Source organism: Pipistrellus hanaki (assembly GCF_964339955.1).
Source record: "Pipistrellus hanaki genome assembly, chromosome: 5".
Taxonomy (NCBI): Eukaryota; Metazoa; Chordata; class Mammalia; order Chiroptera; family Vespertilionidae; genus Pipistrellus; species Pipistrellus hanaki.
The window spans coordinates 52,259,102-52,282,356 of record NC_140507.1 but is presented as its reverse complement, the minus strand read 5'-3'; the positions used below and the strand labels follow the sequence as shown (position 1 = coordinate 52,282,356).

Sequence of the window (23,255 nt, the reverse complement as noted above, 5' to 3'; positions counted from 1 at the left end):
ATTTCAGGGAGGAAGGGAGAGGGAGAGATAAATAGGAACATCAAAAGAGAATCATTAATCAGCTGCCTTGAGCCCCCAATCTGGGCATGTGCCCTGACCAGGAATCGAACCGTGATCTCCTGTGACCTCCTGGTTCATAGGTTGATGCTCATCCCCTGAGCCACACCGGTCAGGCTCAAATAATTTTTTTAATCTAACAAGCAAAGTGTAAATGAGTCATGGAAGTAATATATACGAATATATATATATTTTGTTAACACAAAGAATGCTGAGTCATCATTGAGAGGACTTTAAGGAAAAGGTTAAAAAGAAAAATGTAAAGTCAGATTCTTAAACACTGCTGGTGTCACGATTTTACTCAGAAATACTAATTAAAGGTTTTAGTTTAAGTAAATTGAAAAGTCTCTAACTACTAAGAAAAAAAAAAAAAAAAAAAAAGAGTGCAATAATGCCACTGTCACCAAAACCAATACTGATTATTAGTGATATGTTCAAGGTATTACAATGGTTACTTAAAACTCAACTGTATTACAAAACCTGACAAACTTGATTTGGGTGATACTCAAGGTTGGCAAAATAAGTGGAATTTGGATCTGAGGAGTACACAGGTATCAACCATGTTATAGAACAGGTACGTCATAGCAGTAATGGTTAATAAATTTTCTTTTTTTATGCTAATCCTCACCAGGTATTTTTTCCATTGGTTTTTCTTTCTTTTTCTCTTTTCCTTCCTTCCTTCCTCCCTCCCTCCCTCCCTTCCTTCTTTCCTTCCTTTCTTTTTTTAGAGAGTGTAAGGGAGGGAAGGAGGAAGGAACACTGATGTGAGAAGAATCGAACCTGCAACCTAGATACATGCCCTTGACTGGGAATCACACCTGCCAGGGCAAAACTAAAATTTTTGAGTGAATCCTATTGATCCTATGAAAGGACCAAATAATCCCCTCTCCTCTGATGGATACAACAAAAATGAAACTCAAATCTACCCTTCAATGAGTTAATCATTTCTGACCAAGACAGAAAACACAAGTACCTTATAATTGCCAAAAAGGAAAAAAAGGAACCAAGTCAATTCTATAAAATTAGCCATTCATAATTAGAAAGCTATCTCTCACGGAAGGCTTTTATATCTTGCCTACAAAATACCTCTCCTTCACAAAACTACATGCTGGACTCTTAGCACAACAGAGACAGACTACATGGATTAGTTAGGTAGACATGGTTTCTCTCCTGCATAAACTGGTTGATGACTGCAAATTACCAAAATGATTTTAGATAACTATGGCTTGGATGATGCTAATTTCAAAACCAACCCATAACTCACAATTCGTTTTGGTTGCATGCTTTATATAAAGATAGCTAATTTCTGCCTGTTTTCTAAAAAGAGAAAGGAGGCAATGCAAACCACTGGCAAATTTTTTCTCCTTTACGTGGTTTTAGAAGAATTTAAAAAAGGGATCTGGCAAGCCAAACCACTCAGAGCGGCAAACATGATATCATACGTGAAAATATTTTCTGACATAAATGAAAGGTACTATATCACACCATTTTGAATCTGTCACTTAAAAATGGAGGGAACTCATGTCCTAGCAAGTTAACTGTTTTTCTGTTCTCTCCAACACATAATTAATCATTTGATTTTAAAGCTAAGAGGAAAATTATAGGTTATGCAAATAAATATTAGACTATGTCTGAAAAATAGAAATAATCTCTTTTGAAAAAAGATAAGGCATATTTTTTAAAAAACAAACAAACAAACAAAAAAGTCCCAGCTGGCCTTATTTTCTTTTCCTTTTAGAGTTAAATCTTATTATTTGAGTCTATAGGATCAAAATTTAAAGGATATAAAAGTCTCATTTTCACTCCTGTCTCCAACTACTCTGTTTCCCTTATAGGTAACCAATTTTATTTAGTTAATTCTTCCAATTTTTCTTTATGCTCATACAAAAATATATAATTACACATTATTTTCTCCCTTTCTTACACAAAAGGTATTGTACTATATACACTGCTTTGCACTTTGCTCTTCTCAGTTAATATGTTCTGAGGTGCTTTCAATCAATAACACTTCTATTCTTTTTTATTAAAAAAAAAACAAAACAAAAAAAACAGGGCAAGGTCGAAATGAACCAGTTCATTCAACTAGTCCTTTCCTGCTGAACTGTTGGGTTATTATATTTTCATAGTACAGGTGATGCTGCAATGAATAAAATTGTACTATGTCATTTCTTTCTTGTGTAGACCCTACCTATCTGTGGCTGCTTCATCCATAGCTACTCTCCTCAGTCTTCAGTCATGGGCTCACTGACCATCAGCTGGTTTTTATATACTCTAGTTCAAGCATGTCGAATTTGCAGCTCTCGGGCTGTAAGTTTGACATGTTGCTCTAGTTCTTCTACTTACTATAAAATCCCCTTCCCCCATGCATCTTTATTTAACTCCTTTCCATCTCTTTGGATCTAAAGAAATTAGCTATCTTTATCAAGCCCCCACACCAATCCACCTCCCCTTTGCATACTCACATGAACCTTCTATTAGTTTATATTTATGTATTAGGCTAATGCCTATTTCTCTTGACTATAAGCTCTATGATGGCAAGATCATTATATTTCTGCTACCTATCTCAGTGACTGGCACATAAAAAGCAATCAGTGACTATTTACTGAATAAAGAAATAAAATGTCAAAGATGCCCATTATATACATCAATCTGTTCTCAGTATTTTACATGTATTTGTTTTGCCTTTAAAGTAATTGTCTCTTAAAACCTTCAGTTCACTCCATTTCTACTACCATCACCCTTATCCAAGCTCCTGTCTTTTCCTCTAAACTACTATGTTCACCCTTAGGTTCTACTAAAATCTATGCTCCATATTTCAGTCCTGTCACTTACCAAGAATTCTTTCATTAGCTTCCCACAGATATAAAATTAACTATTTTTTAACGTGGTCTATAAGACCTGCATGGTCTGGCCCTTGCTTACTTTTGAGTTTTCTCTGTGCTCTAGTCATATTCATTCTGTGAACACATCACCTCTGTGTATCCCCACCCATCCCAAAGGGCTGTAACACAGCTATGCTTTCCAGCTGAAATACTCTTTGCTTCTCACTATACTTAGTTAATGTTCAACATTCTTTTCTCAAGGAAGCTTACCCTGACCATTCTTAACTGACCATGTACCTCGACTTGAAAGCACTGGTCTCAGTCAAAAATTATGTACATATTTGATCAATGTATCTTTTACTATCCTACAAGCTTTTTAAGGGTAGAATTTGTTTTCACTTTGTTCATTGGGTATCACCAATATCCAGAACACTTACTGGTGAGGTGAGACTACAGTTCTGCCACCCCCAAATATGCCATCTGGGATGTTGTTTTCAGCCTGGTTATTAAGAAACAAAAGACTCAGAAAGAAACATTGACCCTCCCCTCCCCCTTACCTGCCTAAATAAACGCAGATAGAAAAGCCTGCTTAAAGGAAGGGAACATCACTTTAACATTACAACATAAACTAAAAGTGGCAGCCTGTTTGTTAGATTTCCCTCTGTATCCCACTGTTTCTGGGTAAAAATCTGTTTACCACATGTTTTTGCTCCTTCTTATCTACTTGTAAAATGCCCGTTTTCCCCCTTGAAATCCCAGACCCTTGTTCCCCTTCTCCTTTGTCCAAATGGCCTGCCTATAAACCTCAACTGCCCAATGTCCTTGAGTCCCATATTCTTATGACATCCTCCACATATATCTGTAATAAATTTCAGACATTTCGTCCTGTTAATCTGTCTCATGTTAATTTGATTAGACTAGCCAGAACTTAGAAGGTGGGAGGAAATTTTATTTCCTGGACTTTGGCACACGGTATATATTTGAAAAAAAGGTTTGTTAAATGAATAGAAAAAAAGAACAATAACAACCTGAAATTATATCAAAGTAGAGGCCCAGTGCACAAAATTCATACATGGGTAGGATCCCTAGCTGCTGGCTGGGGCCTCACTTCCCCTGGCTGCCTGCCACTGCTGTTGGCTCGAGCTGCCCCCTAGTTGAAATCCCAGTCAAGGGGACAATTTTCATATTAAACTTTTATTATATTGGATTACAAGATGAAATATACTTAGGAATTAAGTCTGGACGTAAATATGCAAGGGTAAGGGAAGGTTTCACAGGATCCAAATGTAGGTAATAATATCTGGGGCAGTGTTGAGGTTGCTTATTATACTTATCCATTTCAACCTATTAATGCTTATTATTAGTATTTTTAAATATCTAGAAACAGGTGTGGTTCTTTTATATATATAATTTCATTTCATTTGACCTATATGAGCAAATACAAGAGGCAATACTATTTATGCCTCCAGTTATAGAAATAAAGAACAGTAAGTCATTGGAATAAATATTTAAAAAGTATCAAAAATAAGAAGTTAGAGTAACTTCTTTTGACAGTGGGGAAAAAGAGATTTCAAGAATGGGTGTGTTTATATATATGAATAATTAACACAATCCTTAAAAATTGGCAACAAATATCCATTTAAAAAATATATATTTTATTGATTTTCCACAGAGAGGAAGGGAGCGGGATAGAGAGCTAGAAATGTCGATGAGAGAGAAACATCGACTAGCTGCCTCCTGCACACCCCGTACCGGGGATGTACCCGCAACCAATGTACATGCCCTTAGACTGGAATCGAACCTGGGACCTTTCCATCCGCAGACCGACGCTATATCCACTGAGCTAAACCGGTCTCAGCCAAATATCCATTTTTTAAAATTCAGAGATTTATATGTTTTTAAAAAATTATTTTTAAAATTGATTTTAGAGAAAGGAAAGGGGTGGGGGAGAGACATGGATGTGAAACATTGATTGGTTGCCTCCCACAAACACCCCGACTGGGAACTGAACCCACAATCTGGGTATGTGCCCTGACTGGAATTGAACATGCCACCCCTTAGTGTACAGGATGACGTTCTAACTGAACCACAATGGCCAAGGCTCAAAGAGAAGTTTAGTAAACAAAGTTTTTGCCCTCTAAGCTTTTCCAAACATTTAGAGCATATTTTTACAAAAATGCAGTAGGCTTTGAATATTTCCTATTACAGCCACTGTGTCATATACAGTTATATAGTTGTTTCATATTACAGGAATATATTTACTATGTTCCAGGTGTTTTTATTTTCCTGTGTATTCTCCTCTTTCTCCTGCCTCACCACTTTAGTTCATTAGATTTTTCTCTGAAAGTTAAATTCATAATAAGATGCATATAAAGTAAGTCTGTAATATATATTTTTTTAAATCCTAATATACAGGAATATTACTGTATTCTGATTATATATAAAGTGTAATAGGAGGAAAAACAAGTTTTTTATCAACCTAAGAATTAGAATGATTTTTGAGAAAAATTTTTATTTTATTTTAAATTAAGTAACTATATAAATCAAATACGAGTCCAGGATGGATCCCAAGCCTGGTTAACAATTTTTGCCCCTTTGTCATCCTTTAAGTCACTGAAATATAATAAATGAAAAAACAACAACACTGAATGTAATGATTATAGCTAATTAACTGACATTACTTTTAAAGAGTGTATTTTATCCTTTGTAGAATAAGAATATAATATGATTCATGGGATCCTTACTTTTTATTTTATCCTAAAATAATTTGTTAAATCTTTGACAGGGTTTTATTTTTATCCTAATAAATTAACAACCCTGAAAAGAGAGTTACTACCCGAGTTAAATTATAACCATTTTAAGAGAAACATTAATCTTAAATTACTTTTTTCATGTTCTATGTGACTTCAAGCCATATAAAAAGTTGTTTTAAAAAAATAAACATGGGTTGCTCACAATGATCTGCTTGCTTTTCTCTAACTTTTTGTTTCCTCTTTCCATGCAAACAGTACACACTGCAGACAATAGCAGCATTTCTGAAAGAGTAAGCTTTGCCCTCACTAAAGCAAAGAGTGCAGTAATCAGGATTCACCCTCTATCCCAATTACCTCCATCTCTCTCAATGGCCTTCAGTGAACCTCTAATTCTGGGAAGAAATGCAAACACGCATTTGCTCAATGACTACTATCCATTTAACACCATTGCTAGGCATCAAGAGCGCTGTAAAAGAAGGCATGGTACCTAATCTCACAAAGGCCACGTTTTTTCTCTTTAACCTACGTTTTGTTTTAAACCTTGAAAGGAGCAATCAAAGGTAAACAAACTGTGTTAATCCACAAGATAGCTCAAGTTACATTATTTGAAGGTCTAGAAAAAGAGAAATATTGATAAAAGGAGAAACACTAGAAGAGCCTAATTCATTTTGTCCTTGGTGTTTAGTAAATAAGGAAGAAAATATCAAGAGATTAATAAGGGTTGTTTAGGTTAAAGACAAAGAGTACAGATTGTAAACAGTAGAATAATTCAATGTTTTCCATTAGGTATAAAACTATTTCTAAAAACAGTTAGAAATCTATGACAAATATAGATATGTGCACATATTACTCAGCATTAATGCATGCACCTACACAGGAATGTTTGTATTTTACATACCTGCTCCCTTTGTTTTGCCAGGGAAGGAAGGTTAGACTAACTGTTTATTAAACGCCTCAATTTTCTAAAATATAGCTATGAATCTACCTCTTAATCCTTCTTTAAAAATGCTAAAAAATTCTAAGCACAAAACAAGCAAAAACATTCTCACAATGTTGGGTCACTAAAATCTATTACAATAGTCATAGGAATGGTTCTTAGTCCTTTACTCAATGACTATATGCTTTCTATTTTATGCATATTCTGGGTGTTTGATTACTTGGTACCTCATTTTAGAAGAGAAGTGTTGCTATGGGAAGACACTTGCATAGCCATGATATGAGAATCAAAAGGGAGCCCCTACAGCCTCCTCCACAAAGCTGCAAAAATAGCTTTTTAAAAAAGCAGTAACCTTTAGGACATCAAATTACAAAATAGCACAATCACTGATGTTTCAGATAACTTTTGTTTAAAAAAAAAATGCAACATACAATATTTAAAAAATATAAAAGTTGTTAAATTCATGTGCTAAGTAGATTACCTGACAAATGATTTTAAGAGATATTAATGTACAAATTCGGCTGTAGTTTAACAAAAGAACAAAACCCAAATTTGAGGAATTCAAACTGCCAAGAAAGCAAGCAGGGATGATAGATAGTTCTTCAGCCTAAAGGCTTGTTTTCTCCTTCCTTTGCCAGAGCTATAATAATGAAAGGGTAAAAGTTGCTCAATAATAACAAAAAATAAAAGTTTTCTCATGGACCTGTCTTCATCCAAATTATAGTTATTTATTGCTTAACAGAGACCAACATCTCTTTATAGTTTTGAAGAATTAAATAAAAAAAGATAAAAAGATCAGTGTTTACTTATAGATTTTATTTTAGACATAGTTGATTACTGAGTTCAAATTGAAACTTAGCCTGATTAAAACTATGGAAAGCCAAAAACAAAGAATGACTCTAGGCTACCCAAGAACATAAAATCCTTGAGAATAAAGCCAATTTTATTTTCTTGTTATAAAATAAGGTCAAAAGAAGAGATGTGACAATGACATTAATTTCAAAGCGATGACTTCCAAGCCTTTATCTCTAAAGCTCTGGCCCTGCTTATCCCAACTCTAAACCCACATCACTCACTTCCTACCATTGTTTCCACTTGACTATCTTGTCATCATCTCAAACTAAACACAATCTCCCAACACTCCTCCTCCACAACCTTCAAGCCAAACCAACTTCCTATGTTGATTTCCCAATCCCTGTCATGCAGTCTTTAAAAAAAAAAAAAAACACCAAAAAAAATTTATTGATTTTTAGAGGAAAGAAACATCAATTTTTATTCCACTTTTTATAAAAATTGATTTCAGAGAGGAAGGGAGAGGGAGAGGGATATAGAAATATCAACGATGAGAATCATTGATTAGCTGCCTCCTGCACACACCCCAATGGGGATGGAGCCCAAAACCCAGGCATGTGCCCTTGACCAGGATCAAACCTGGGATCCTTCAGGCTGTTGCACTTATTAATGTATTGACTGGTTGCTTCTTGTATGTGCCCTGATTGGGGATCAAACCTGAAGCTTTGGTGTATCGGAACAACACTAACAAACTGAGCTACTTGGCCAGGGGCTAGCATGCAGTCTTGAAGTCACTGTATTCTTTTTAAATATATTTTATTGATTTTGTACAGAGAGAAAGGGAGAGAGATAGAGAGTTCGAAACATCGATGAGAGAGAGTCATCAATCAGCTGCCTCTTGCACACCCCCTACTGCGGATCTGCCTGCAACCAAGGTACATGCCCTTGACCAGAATCGAACCCGGGACCCTTCAGTCCCCAAGCCGACGCTCTATCCATTGAGCCAAACCGGTCCTGGCGTCACTGTACTCTTGCCTTTTTGCAGCTATTGCAGTGAATGAAGGGTGTTACGAGGATTAAGTGATAGGATATATGTAAAATGCATAGCAACTGATAAAAAGTGCCTTTCCTGATTCATGTCTAAATCTGGGACCTACTGTCAAGTTTCAAAAATAGTTACAGTAAGAGAAGTAGCAGTAAATGGCCATTGTCTATTCATGTGTAATCTGCTCACTTTAAAAAAAAAAAAAATCTATCTTATTGATTTTTTACAGAGAGGAAGAGAGAGGGATAGAGAGTTAGGAACATTTATGAAAGAGAATCATCGATCAGCTGCCTCCTGCACACTCCCTACTGGGGATGTGCCCACAACCAAGGTACATGCCCTTGACCAGAATCGAACCTGGGACCTTTCAGTCCGCAGGCCGACGCTCTATCCACTGAGCCAAACCAGTTTCGGCTAATCTGCTCATTTTTACTTACTCTGCAAAATCTATATAAGAATAGCTGGTTTAAAGGTACCAATTCTTTCAAAATAACTTTCCCTCCTTTTCTTTTTTTAGAAAAAAGAATGGAGAGGGAGAGAGAGAGAAACATCTATGTGAGAATGAAACATGAATTAATTGCCTCCTGCACCCAGGCTGACTGGGGATCGAACCTGCAACCTGGTATGTGCCCTGATTGGAAATAGAACTTGAAACCATGTGGTGTATAGGGCAACATTCCAACCAACTGAGCCACACCGACCAGGGACTTTTTCTCCTTTAATAAATGCAACACAACCTTTAATAGAAATTGTCTAAAGGACTAAAAATATATATAGAAAACAAAAATTACTCATAATTTCATTATCCAGAGAATAGCATACAATACCATTAGATCACAATGGAATGCAATTATCATTTTATAAGTTTTCTAAAATCATTTCCTCTGTTTGCGAAAGTCCTGAACCCCCAATACTTTCCTTTCAAATTAGCTTTTGGTAGAGCCCATAACATTCTAGCAAACTTCATTTAGCACTACATTTGCCTAGTGTTGATCCATTATAAGGCAGTTTGTTGAAATATTTTCATATTTAAAATATACATCTATATCTAAGTATTGATATATTCCTATCCATATAAATATCACACAGCATAACTGACACATATGAATGACTAATATGTGCTCACCATCTATGTGCTCACCATCAGCACTGTGCCCTTGTTTGAATGATGCCAGGCAAAATGTCTGATAACTCTGCTGAAGTTTACTTTCATTGTAGTGTTTTCACATGAATTATTTTTCACCCATTGAAGCTAAAAAGGGGGAGTGTAGTGCTGGGCTTGGTAGGCCTCAAGGAAATGTATCATTCTGCAGCTTTTATGGTAACCAGAAGTGTTTCTAAGGAAATGCTAAGGCAAAGAAGAACATATCAACAGACAACTCAAACTGAAGAATAATTTTAAGAGGATACCTGGAAGAAAGCAGAGTAAAAGGCCTATCATAGCTTCAAAAGATGTGCAAAGCACAGGAAGGGATCACAAATGTGAAATGGAAGGACTCCCTCTCCATGGAACTGAGCTGCTACACCTATTCACTCTCTCACTTCCAGAATTGCAGCTCGCTCACAAAAATGAATATGCATGTAATGGAAGACATGCTAAAATGGGAACCTATGCTTTACTTAAACCAAAACTAAGGAGCATAATATTATATTAATCCATCTCCAAGTGAAGCCTACAGTAGGTAGGTCCATCTCAGCTTTCACATCCTAGTCCTCGGATGTATTCATGTTACATGAAAATAACGTGAAAATTGATTTATTTTCTAATTTCATCTAGATTATGCCAAATGCAGCTCTAAGCTGGACTTTTTAGTCATTCCTCATTTACCAATTACTGCAAAGAATACTCTTCCCTTCCTGAAATTTGTACCTACCATTAATAAAAAGGTTTTAAAACATCCAGAGCAATCTCTCATTATAGATTTTTTGCCAACTGTTATACATGAAAGACTAGGACAGTAGAGTTAATGTGACTTTTACAACAGAAAGGTAAATATATTTTGGATAACTCAAACACTGCAGGTGAAAATTACAGGTGAAATTCCATTTTGCAACTGTAATAAAAGAGAGTTAACAGAAACAAAAACTTTCTATTTATTGCTCTTTAGGGTGACTTTCAAAAGTTCACAGAAAGATCTCAGAAAATAAAGAATAAATTCACCTTATTTTCTTCTAGAAATTTCAACTTGATAGAAACATCATTGCGCATTTTATCGTATTTTTCCTTATGTGCTTGGAACATATGCTGTGAATGCTCAATCTTTGGCATTGTGTTTGCATCACGAGGTCCAAGATTCAGTTCTTCCAAATCAGTTCGATATGCATCATATTCAATCCTGAAAAAAAGAGAATAAGTAAAGCACATTACAAAACAGAGTGAAATGGGCTCAAGAAGTGAGTTAGAAGAACATCACAGTCTTATATTATGCCTTAATAGATAATAATTTTTATATATACTTTATACCTTATGCTCTTAAAATGATGTATTTTTTTTAATACAAAAAACTATTAATATAAGCATGGCGGGAAACAAGCTATCCCTTAATCTCATTAACTATTCCTCCTAAAGTACAGTATTAACTGACAAGTAAAATTTCCAAAACGTGAAAACCAGTTTGAAAAAGACAGAAGTCAAAATCTAATGTTAACAACAACAAGAATAGTGATCTGGTTAATACTGATAAGGTAAAGCAGGTGAGGATGGACTTTAGAATGAGATACTTAAAATAAACCGATAAAAGGAAGCTAAATTGAGGGTCAGTAGTCCTTCAAGTACAGTTTATGTCAGCAATGCACAACAGAACTACAGCACAAGCCACATATGTAACTTTTCTAGTAGTCACATTAAACAAAAATTAATTTCACACGTTTTTTTTTTAAAATCCAAAACATTATCATTGCAATATGTAATCAATGTAAAAAACTATTAATAAACTATCTTACTTTTGGGGGATACTGAGTCTTTGAAATCCATCATGTATTTTACACTTCCATCACCATTCAATTCAGGCTAGCCTCACTTCAAGGGCTTAGCATTTAAGATAGCACAACTTCAGATGGATTTCTATAACATTAGTATTCAGAATGTGACACAGCATCTATTATAGAGCATTTACCACCTTGTGTTCCCTGAGATGTAACTCCTAATTCTCCCACAACTAACTGAAATAGTTATCTCATCCATTATCACTTCATGATCCCATAAGCACCTCATAATACCTCAAACACAGCACCTGTGAAAGTATAATACTATCTTGTTTATTAAACAGTGACTTACCAGCAGTCTTACTCAGTCAAGAAGAAAGTGACCTCTAATTTCGACAAAATCAGCACTATAAAATTTATGACCTAAAAATAATGCTCTTTATTCAAATCTCTCTAGTATAAGTCACAGTTCCTTTTCTGAGAATTATGAATATTTTAAATGTCAAAATATATTGTATATAAGACTTGAGAAAGAATATACTGAACCTAATTTATTCTTAACTTGTACTGAATTGAACAAACTTGATCTTTCTGGGCAAAATAATCATTTACTCATTCACTGATACATTGATTCATTCAACAAATATTAAGTGAACACATTCTATGTTCCAGGCACTCACTGTTCTAGAAAGTAGAGTTATAAAGAGCAACAGATAAAGTTTGTTTGTTCTTTTAAAATATATTTTATTGATTTTTTATAGAGAGGGAGAGAGATAGAAACCTAGAAACATCGATGAGAGAGAAGCATCGATCAGCTGCCTCCTGCACACCCCCTACCGGGGATGTGCCCGCAACCAATGTACATGCCCTTGGCCGGAATCGAACCTGGGACCTTTCAGTCCACAGACCGACGCTCTATCCACTGAGCCAAACCGGATTTGGAAACAGATAAAGTTTATCTTTGAGAAGTTTCGTCTAGAGGGAGAGAAGTTCTTAAACAATTACAACAAAATGAGATGACGGAAACTGCCATGAGAGGATAAAACAGAGTGGAAATCAAGAGGACGAAATACATAACTAGATATTTGAAAGACATCTCAGAGTAGAATTAAAACACTAAAATAAAATTTTAGAGGATGATAAAAGCTTAAAAGGTAGATTGGGGCAGGGCAATTGGTAGAACTTTCCAGGAAGAGAATACTATGGACAAAGGTGTATTTTTGTCTGTTGTAAGATACCATTAAACATTTGGAAAGTAATTCAGTATGTGAGAACTTGAAGTTGGACCACATAATGGAAGGAATCACAAACAGGCAGACAAGACTGAGATTGAGCAGGGTGTAAAGGCCATGCTAAAAGGATCAGATTTACTCCATAGGAGAAGGGATGGGAAGCCACAGAAAGAACATGTGCAATTTGTTCAGGACAGAGAGATGATTACAGTAGTAGTGTAAGGAATAGAAGATGAACTGGAGTTGCAGATTAAGAAATCAGAAACAAGGAAACCAATTAGATCATAATGGGCAAAAGAAAAATGAGTCACTGAATCAGGACAATGGCACTGGAGCTGAGGAGGAGACAGATACTAAAGATTTAGGAGGCAAGACTGACTTTGTAATAAGTTGGTTAAATTCCATGGGTTCCACTGTATATAGCCAATTGGATGAGCACTCTATCCTTCCCTGGCTCTAATGTCTTCAGCTATTTTAGCTCTTCCTGCTTCATATATATAAAGTAGTCAGGATTGCAGGTATTAACTAATATCTTTAGAGTGCTTATTATTATGGCCAAATTAGAAGAGCAATAGCTAGAAGCAAACATACTAAAAAAAAAATACAAAAAAGAAAAAAAGTAGAACAAAAATAAATAGGTATGTGGTGGTTTAATGTGAAGACAAATATCCTTCAATTGCCTTGGAGCACATCTTTGAAACAATAGTGATTAATTTAAGCATAATCAAAGTTATAAAGCTGACCTTATATTTCCTTAATGTTTACATCCAAAGTTTGTAGATGGTATCAAAGTAAAACCTTCCATAAGGGCTTAACAGTGCTCATTACAACCAGAAAGAGAAGCATACTATTTTCAAAATGTAACTCTTCAACTGCCAGTCTGTATTGAGTCCATATCAACAAAGTTAGTGATAGTTGGTTACTTTATGTTTTATGTAAAACTTCTAGAGAATAGGTGTCCAGATCTGAAAAGTCTTGACTACAATTGACTCCCTTGTTGGTGCTGCTGTAGAGAAGTGTTGAATGGGCTGTTATTTGATTTTTTTATACTTGAAGCACCAGAGGGCTAGGAAATACTTGTATACAATGCACAATGGGGAGCATTAAAAGGCCACCCCAACGTCTGCCTAAATTGCCACTTTCTGTGCTGGATCAAATAGCTGACCCTTGCCCTAAAAGTCAGTAAATTCTGGTTTTGACAGAGAAGAAAATTCAGTTACTGAGAAATTTTTAATCTGGGATTTTTTTTTACATGTTATCCCTCAGTAGGCAATGCTTTGGCATTACAACCAGTCAATTCCTTAGCTATTTAAAAAAAGCACAGAGAAGTCAAACCCCAAGTTAAGCTTGATGAATAAAATCATATGCTGTAATTTCAATAAAAAGAACAAATTATGGGGCGAGGTCATTATTGGCGGGGGTTTTTAAAGCACATGCAAAGGATGTTTAAAGGTTTCCTGATAATCAGCTACTAAGTACATATAACTTGACTTATAATTTTGTTGAAGTTTCAAACAAACCTCTGTATTGGATAAACTGAGATATCACATTGTGCTTTGTCAGATTTCTCATTATAAGATACAAAAATTATTTCTATTAAGATGTAAAAATTTGAGATTTAAAAAATGGAGTTTAAGCTGAGGCCTAATGATCAAAAGTAGAAGGTAGGAAGCTCATGGATTCTCATTTTGATTTTAAATTAGCAAACCAAGTGAGCAAACCATTCAATGTCTAGAGGTTTATTTTTTTTCTCTGCAAATTAAATAAAAAATATGTATGGAGTGACTTACCTAACAAATTTGTCTTTCTTTAATATGAGCTAATATTTTTAAAAGCATGTCAGAAATAAAGGTTGAAGAGAAAGATTTACATGTCTAAAATAAAATATATTTTACATTTTGAAAAAATATGTTTTAGTAACTGCATACATGTATTTCAAAGTAGGTGGACAATTATAAACTAGAGAAACAGAACTAGAGTGATGCAGTGTTTAACTGGGGATGCCTTTGTGACAAAACAATTTTCAACTTCAAATCCCACAAATATTAAAACAAGAGTGCTTAAAATGGTTAAAGAGATAAAGAGTATTCATTATAAACAAATTAGGACATTATGAATAAGAAACAGACAGATTTGAAAAAGAATAAAATAGAATTTATAGAAATGAATCCTTTGAAACCTACAGCCAAGGTCATGAGAGGACTTAAATAGAAATTGGAGAACCAATTACTGGAAATATAATATTATTGAAGTGATTCCTACTGAAATATATCTTATTGAGAAACTCCTTCCGTGTTACTGAGGAATACCCTATTGATAGATTCTGTTTCTGCCTTTCCACTTTCTGATTTTAATACTATGCTAGTAAATAATAAAGTAAAAAAAAAAAAGAAAAAAAAAAAAGATCCAAAACCTAACTATGGCACTGAGCCCCTTCTTTTTCTTCCTCCCACCAGACAACCACAGCTATTTGTCTTAACCTTCATTCCCAAATCATTAAGAATCACATATGTTAATACTAAATTGAAAATTACAAACATAGCATAGGATAGAAGCATCTCTTCTTGTGGAAAGATCAAAGTTAACTTTCCAAGTGATTTGGGCTTTTAAAGTATGTAAAGCATAAGAAAATACATACTTAAGAATAAGCACTTAACTGCAAAAAAAGACTAGATGAATTTAAAGTTTGCATAAGCATTTCTCACATCATTAAACTAGGGCAAGAGGCCAAAAAATAAAGTTAAACTTCTAGAAGGTAAAGTTTACACTTCAATTACACTACAAAAAGAATACTAACAGAAAATAAAATTTCAAGTGGTAAGAAGAAAAAAACACTTCAAGGGGCCTTGAATGAGTTGTGTGAGGGGGAGAAGGGGAGAGCAGAATTGAATCTGGAATCAAAAGTTGAAAACTGCTATCATGGGTCTGCTACTTCTTTAGACATTTGTAAGTATTTATTAGTATGTACTTTGTTTACCTAATAGGATGGTAATGAGATGGAGAAATTGTGTATGCGAGTGTGTATACTAGTATATAAAATGTATGAAAACACTACATTATACACAGCTATGACAATGTAATTTGTAAGGCAAATATTTAATTTACATAAAAGGTAAAATTTGAAAGAATTTGAAGACTGGTTATAATCTGGATAAATGGAAGATCAGGGAATTAGAATCCAAAACATGAACAAAATCAGAAAGGCAGAAATGAGCTTGTAAATTCAAGAGAAATAAACTATTAGTCTGGCTATTGCAGAAGCAGTGAACTGCTTACAGTGGGAAGCAATGGAAATAAGGGTGAAAAGGTAGGCTTAGGACAGATTATAGAGGGCATCTACAATAGTATCTACCTGGTAGAACACAAGGCCTTGTCCCCTTCTAAGGAAGCTGGAACTGGGAGAGCCTTCATCTCCTTATTCCCTAGCAGCCAGGGTTTGGGCACATGACCAAGATTCATTCGGGCACCTTAAAGGCAATGAAGCAAATATTCAGGGGTCTTTGGAAATTATTTATGGTAGCTGTGGCAGCATGAAGTACCAGGGGTACACAACATCAGGGTCCTTACTAGATTCTTAGGAGGAATTATCTTGGCTTTCTCTTCTTCTGCCATTCTGTTGGCTCCAAAGTCTATCCTATAACCTAATGCATTCATGAAATGCCCATATTGGCCAGAGTTGGTTTTTCTTATTTACAAACAAAATCCTTACAGAATTGCATACCATCTGTAAAAGAGATAATATAATGAAAATTTATACTAACCTGGCACTTTCATACTGTTTCACAGTCATTAATGTATCTTCAATTGTTTTATTCACCAAAGTGTTCACACTGGCAATGAAAAAATTAATGGCTCCAAGAAGAGTCTCTCCATTTTTAGCCAGTAGCTTCTGGGTGTCTGCATTATAACCAAATTCTTCCTAAAACAAAAAGTCACCTTAACTTATCTAGTAATAAATTAGTAAATTTATTTTAAAACTCTCAAATATCACTAATGGCAAATTATTTAATTTAGAAATCTACGGTAGCTATACAATTTTTCGGTCAATGTTTAAAAAAATAGGAATCTAAATTATAGCTAGCTATATTATTACCAAAATTGTCATCAGCTCAGATGCATAGCAAAATAAATAATTTTAAAAAGTTAAACTACTTTGTACAAAAAAGAATATTTTCATTTCTCCTTTTTGTTTCAATTATATTGTAAGCACAGCTGTTAGGAAGAAAAATATAGCAGATTATTAATCAGAGAAACTATAACTTTCACAACCAAATTAGGTAACAATTGGCTAAAACTTTCAGACATAAAATAGATTGCGCTTTTGTGTTTTGACTAAATCTCTTTGAAGTATAAATATTAATAATACACATTTCTTTGTAAACTTAGTGACCAGTTGACGCCCAAGCTCAGGTCTATCTGGGCATACAGCTGAGGAAGGATCACTCAACACCACTGAATTCATTTCTCTGAATAAACTGAATCTTGGCTTAGCAACATTACACATAGCTCCTTCAGATATGGCAAGGACTAACTCTAAATTTTCAGCAGTAAAGCTTTACAGTCCAAGTTTGATTAATTAACAGATTATCAGGAACACATCAGACCAAATAAAAATGTTGACCATATTGTAAGATGTATTACTCAATTTGAAAATTCTTAAGTTTGTTATACAAATTTTTTAATTTAGCTGAAGAGAATGTAATATTAAATTAACTTGAATCTTAGAAGATGCAAATTTAATACTAGTGCTATAGCTATAATTAAATTTTTAGGAGATAATATATTCAACAGTTAATAATTAGCAGGAAAGTAAAATTATCTTAATATGCTAAAAGTATTTTCCATTTAGAGGTCCAGTATTCTATACGCTGGACTCAGGAAAATCTATACATCCTAGAAGGCTGCTCTTTTACTAAAAACAAACAAAAAACTAGAACATAGTAAGATGAAACAGTAGCAGAAACAGTATATTACAGAATTTGAAATCCTATATTTACAGATGAAAAAAAATGGCCTAAATTCAAAGCAGACAGGAGGAGTAAACTGACACTATTCTGTTTCATGAATGTGAATTTCACTTATAATTCTGTGATGAGAATGTGTATAAAACTTAAGATTTTAATGTATAATTTGAAAACTTACCTGGCTAAAATAAAAAAGCATTTTTACAACAGATATAGTAGTAAAAGACATAAAATAATTAACACTAGAAAGAAATATACATATGTACATGCATTATGAATAACTATATAAATAATTAAATATGTTTTGGCACTGAAAATATGATAAAACATAATTCCTAAACTTCATTTGGTTGATAAGTTATGTTACTATTCTTTAGACAGGGACATTTTACACATTTTTGTGAATTGCCTTAGTAATTACAAATAAACTAAACAAATAAAAGAGTATATACATCAAGAACAAAGTTGTGGTTCTAATCTGTCACCGAAGAAGGAAAGCCAGTCCAATTCCCTGACCTAAAAATTTATTACTTTACATATGGAGAGAACAAAGTTTGAAAAATTTTTTATTCTTTAGCAGCTCCTATTTCATTTACATCCATCAGATGCAAATTTACCAGATGTAAATGAACAGCACTTCTTATTAAACTTACACATTAGGACTAAATAATTAAAACATTTGATTGGTTTTAAAACATCAAGTTTTAGTAATATAATTATTGTAATTGATAACAAGTGGGTTATTTTAAATAATAATACAGCAGTAAAAATATAATAAGTATGAATTGATAATTGATAGTAATTTGGGTTGTGTGAATTTTCCTAATTTTGATGTAGATGTTACCCTTTATATTGAGAAAATACAATTTAATGAAATACCATGGTATAACAGAACTAGTAGTCAGAAGGCATGTGGTAAAATGGTAACAGTCTAGTTTGGTAATTCAAACTTGGAAGTTGACATCTTGATTCTGCCATTGACTGGATTTGTATCTTTTGTGAATAATTCAAATTCTTTGTGTTTTAATTTCCTTATTTAAAAAAGATCATTCCCATACACACCTGATAGGAAGTTTAATGAGATAATCTGTATAAAGATTCAGACAGATGACAGATATTTGTTAAAATCTCATTTCCTATCACCCTCAGGACATCGGCTTTTTTACTGGTAGATGTTGATTGTTTCTCTAAAAAAGGAAGAAATTGGACTAATCTTTAAATTCTTCCTCAACTTCCAAATGTCAAAATCCCATCAACAGCTATTACATCCATCCTAATTTATTCAGTACCATTATTTGCCAGGCCCTGTGGTAAGTATTTTCCATGGATCTCAGTTAATACAGCATAAGGTGGGAGACAGTGGACACCAACTCTTCACTACTGCACTTGGCTAAGTTATCCTCATAAAGAATCAACAGAGGCCTGGCTGGTGTGGCTCAGCGGTTGAGAATGACCCAGGAACCAAGAGGTCACCAGTTCAATTCCTATTATAATTAGGGCACGTGCCTGAGGCAGCTGATGGATGTTGATCATCAATCCTCCTCCCCCTAAAAATTACTAAAAATATATATTTTAAAAAAAAGAATCAACAGGCAAAGAAGAGAGTAACTTTGCAAGCTGACATGAGTGATCCTGATTACGAAAGGAAAACTGGATTGCTGCTCTGCATGTAGGTAAGGAAGAGTATGCCTGGAATATAGGTAATCCTTAAGGCGTCTCCTAGTACTCCCATGACCTGTGACGAATATCAATGATTTGGGTCACTCTACCAAGCAAAGGACCATGACAGGTAAGGGGCTGGTTGAAAGCAAATGCAATATAGAACGGGTAGTGGAAGCTGCTATGACTATGTGGACATTTGTAGAAATAAGGACTACACTTTTAATGAGTGTTTCTTCCTTATTTTGTCATAAATACATATGTGTGTATAAATACCTTTTTCCCCCTCCTTCCCTCTCTTATCCCCTTATCATGTAACACTATATGTTAACTTTACATCATAGTCATTTAAGTTATAGTATATCAAAGAAAAAAGTGGACATTACCCAAGGACTTTGCATCCTCTTCTGGGGAAAGTTAATATATCTTAAATAGTCTACAGGACAGTTGTATCACATTAGGTGGAAAAGACTTTATTATTGTCTTTATTTGGAGATTAAATGTGGTTTAAGAACATGTTTATAAGTGCTAAATTGAAATGAAGGGTTGTAATGGTTAATTTTATGTGCCAACCTGTTTAGACTATGGTGTCCATTTGTTTGGTCAAACACCAGTCCAAATGTTGCTATGAAAATACAGATTTTGTTGATTCGAGTAACATTTACAATGATAATGATTGGAGAAGTGATTTAAAGTTGACTTTAAGGAGATTATCTTCCATAATGTGGGTGGCCTCATTCAAATAGTTGAAAGCCTTACGCACAAAAGGCTGAGGTTTCCAGGAGAAGGAATTCTGCTGTAAGACTGTAACAGAAAAATCCTGCTTTAGTTTCCAGCCTGATGGCCTACCCTACAAATTTCAGACTTGTCAACCCCCGCAATTCCTTAAAATAAATCTCTTTGTGTGTGTGTAGTGTATATCTCTCTCTTATTGGTTCTATTTTTCTGGAAAACCCTGATATAAAAATATCCATCCAGTAAATATTGATTCCAGATTCAAGTACATCTCCAGTAGGTTCTAATTTACCTTATCATTTTTTAATCCTCACCAGAGGATATGTGTTTTTAACTGTTTTGTTGTTTTTGTTGTTGTTGTGGGGTTTTTTTTTTTGTTGTTTTTTAAAAAATATATATTTTATTGATTTTTTTACAGAGAGGAAGGGAGAGAGATAGAGAGCTAGAAACGTCAATGAGAGAGAAACATTGACCAGCTGCCTATTGCACACCCCCTATTAGGGATGTGCCCGCAACCAACGAACATGCCCCTGACCAGAATCGAACCTGGGACCTTTCAGTCCGCAGACCGACGCTTTACCACTGAGCCAAACCGGTTTCGGCATGTTGTTGTTTTTTAATAGAGGAAGGAAGGAAGGGAGAGAGAGAGAGAGAGAAAGAAACATCAATGGGTTGCCTCCTATATGCACACTGACTGTGGATTGAACCCATGACCTAGTATGTGTCTTAACCAGGAATTGAACTGGCAACCTTTTGGTGTATGGAATGACACTTTAACCACGCCACCTGGCCAGGACTGGTTTACCATTATTTTTACATTTATAAACATCAATTAGAATGTAAAAGCCGATGAATTTTCTATTTCCTTCAACTCACTTAAGTATACACACTTGCCTTCACTAGCAAATCATATCAAGCACATTCTGGTGCACAAACATCATAAAAGAATAATATATCATGTCTTTTTAGCAAAATAGGATGGTCCAGATTCTTGACCCAAAATGTTGCATAAAGGGAGTCACTCCTCTGAAGGACTAACTAGATGAAAATACCTGAAATGGTTAATTTTATGTCAACTTGGAGAGGACATGGCATCCAGATACTTGATCAAACATTATTCTGGATGTTTCTGTAAAGGTGCTTTTGGATAAGATTAAGATTTAAATTAATGGGCTCTAAGCAAAGTAGACTGTCCTCCATAATGTTAAATGGGTCCTCTCCAATCAGCTGAAGCCCTTACTAGACCTCCCAGAGCAAGAAGGAACTCTGCTAGCAGACTGCCCTTTGAAATCAAACTGCAGTCCTGACCCCTGGGTCTCATGCCTGCCAGCCTACCTTGCAGATTCTTATGTACCGAGTCTTCATAATTGTGTGAACCAGTTCCTAAAATAAATCTCTATATACCCACACATCCAGCTGGTTCTTTTTCTCTGGAGAATCCTGATTCATACACAACCACAGTTCCTTTTTGTCCTTAATAATACATTGTTACTCACTGACCCTTGAATTTAGGATGAATTTTCTGGGATATCATCAAAAGAGTCATAAACTAAGATTTCATTATATTATCAATTTTGCCATTATTGTTAAAGAGTCAATACTGCTGAGTTTTTGCAATCCTCTTCTGATTTGTCTAATAATTTTGAAATAACTTCCTCTGGTATTATCTTTTCTTTGCCATTATGGGCAGAAAATGAAAAATTCTAAGTTCTCTGTTGTTGCATGAACATTAAAAAAACAAACAAACAAACAAACAAACAAAACAACCACAAAAATGGTTTCTCCAGATTTCTTTTTGGCAACACAAACAAAAAAAGTATTTCTCTCGCTATTGTGTTATAGGCAATGGTGTCTTTCTTTTGTTTTATTATCTTAGTCATTTCAGAAATTGAATCATGACTTCCTGGTTCATACACCGAGGCTCCAAAACTGAGCCACACCAGCCAGGCCATCTTAGTCATTTTTAACATAGTTGGAAATAAATGATAAATAGTGATAAAATAATTCCTAAGATGATGAAATAGCAAAATGTTTTAAGATATAGAAAAATAAGATCATTAAGATCCCATACTGTGTCATTGATTTCTTATGAACCCATATGGTAGTTGCAAAATAAAAGTTTTATTCTACTAAAAAATAAGTAAATTATTTCACTGGGAGACCTTGAAGAAAGAATAAAAGTCATGAAATACCAGTTCTTACAAAGAGTTAGAAATGCTTAAACAGGAAACTAAAAAATTAAAACTGAGTCCAATGGACTTGAATACTAAGGATTATTTACCTCTCAATTCTGCAAAAAAAGGATTCACATATATAAAGAAATGTAATAAAAGTATTTATTAGCTAAGACTGACCATTAGTTGAGTTAATTCATATATAAGCCAGGTCAGCAAATGTATCTTCAAGTTGCTTAGAATTATAGCTGGCATATAGTAAATCCCCAATCTGTTTTAATTATTATAATTAACTAGTGGCCCAATGCATGGATTCATGCACATTGAAAGGAACTTATTAGAAGAAATATTTTAATATCACTATTTGCCCTTTCTCTATCATAGAATTGTCAGAGATGAAAGAAAATTAGTAAAATATTTATGAAAATAATAAGTTAATAAACAATAACAAATGATAAAACAACAAAGACATGATATAAAAACAACAAAAGCATGATATAAAAACATTGATAAAAACAATGACTGGCCAAAACCGGTTTGGCTTAGTGGATAAGAGCGTCGGTCTGCAGACTGGGGGGTCCCAGGTTCGATTCCAGTCAAGGGCATGTACATTGGTTGCGGGCACATCCCCGGTGGGGAGTGTGCAGGAGGCAGCTGGTCGATGTTTCTCTCTCATCGATGTTTCTAGCTCTCTATCCCTCTCCCTTCCATTCTGAAAAAAAAATGATGACTGATAAATTGATTAAACTTATTATAATATCTCCCTGTATATCAGGTTAAGAGTAAAAACACTTTCAGAGTACTTGACTAATTTCCCTTGTGATGAAGTATTTATAACTTTAACATCACACACTCTTCAAACTCGAGAGAAAGAAACATATAACTGACCATGGGTTCAGGTAGGAATATTCCTACTCTGTCTAGAGTTTGTCCTTGTGATTTATTCATAGTCATTCCAAATGCTGGCATCATGGGAAACTGTCTTCGAATTAATTTAAATGGGAGGCCATGCCCTAACTGGTTTGGCTCAATGAACAGAGTGTCAGCCTGCAGACTGAAGGGTCCCAGGTTTGATTTCGGTCAAGGGCATTGGTTGCGGACACATCTCCAATAAGGGGTGTGCAAGACAGCTGATTGATGTTTCTCTATCATCAATGGTT

The 23,255-nt window shown here is 34.6% G+C and overlaps 1 protein-coding gene across 2 annotated transcripts in view; it reads right to left on the bottom strand.

The window, feature by feature from the left end:
* ARFIP1 (ARF interacting protein 1) overlaps window positions 1-23,255 on the bottom strand; it is a 79,303-nt gene that overhangs the window by 12,523 nt on the left and 43,525 nt on the right. For both annotated transcript variants that reach the window (XM_084883967.1, XM_084883968.1), the window contains 2 exons: window positions 16,325-16,482; window positions 10,568-10,742 (listed from right to left, as the gene is read on the bottom strand). In XM_084883967.1, the coding sequence (XP_084740093.1) occupies window positions 10,568-10,742; window positions 16,325-16,482 (333 nt within the window). The remainder of the gene's footprint in view (window positions 1-10,567; window positions 10,743-16,324; window positions 16,483-23,255) is intronic.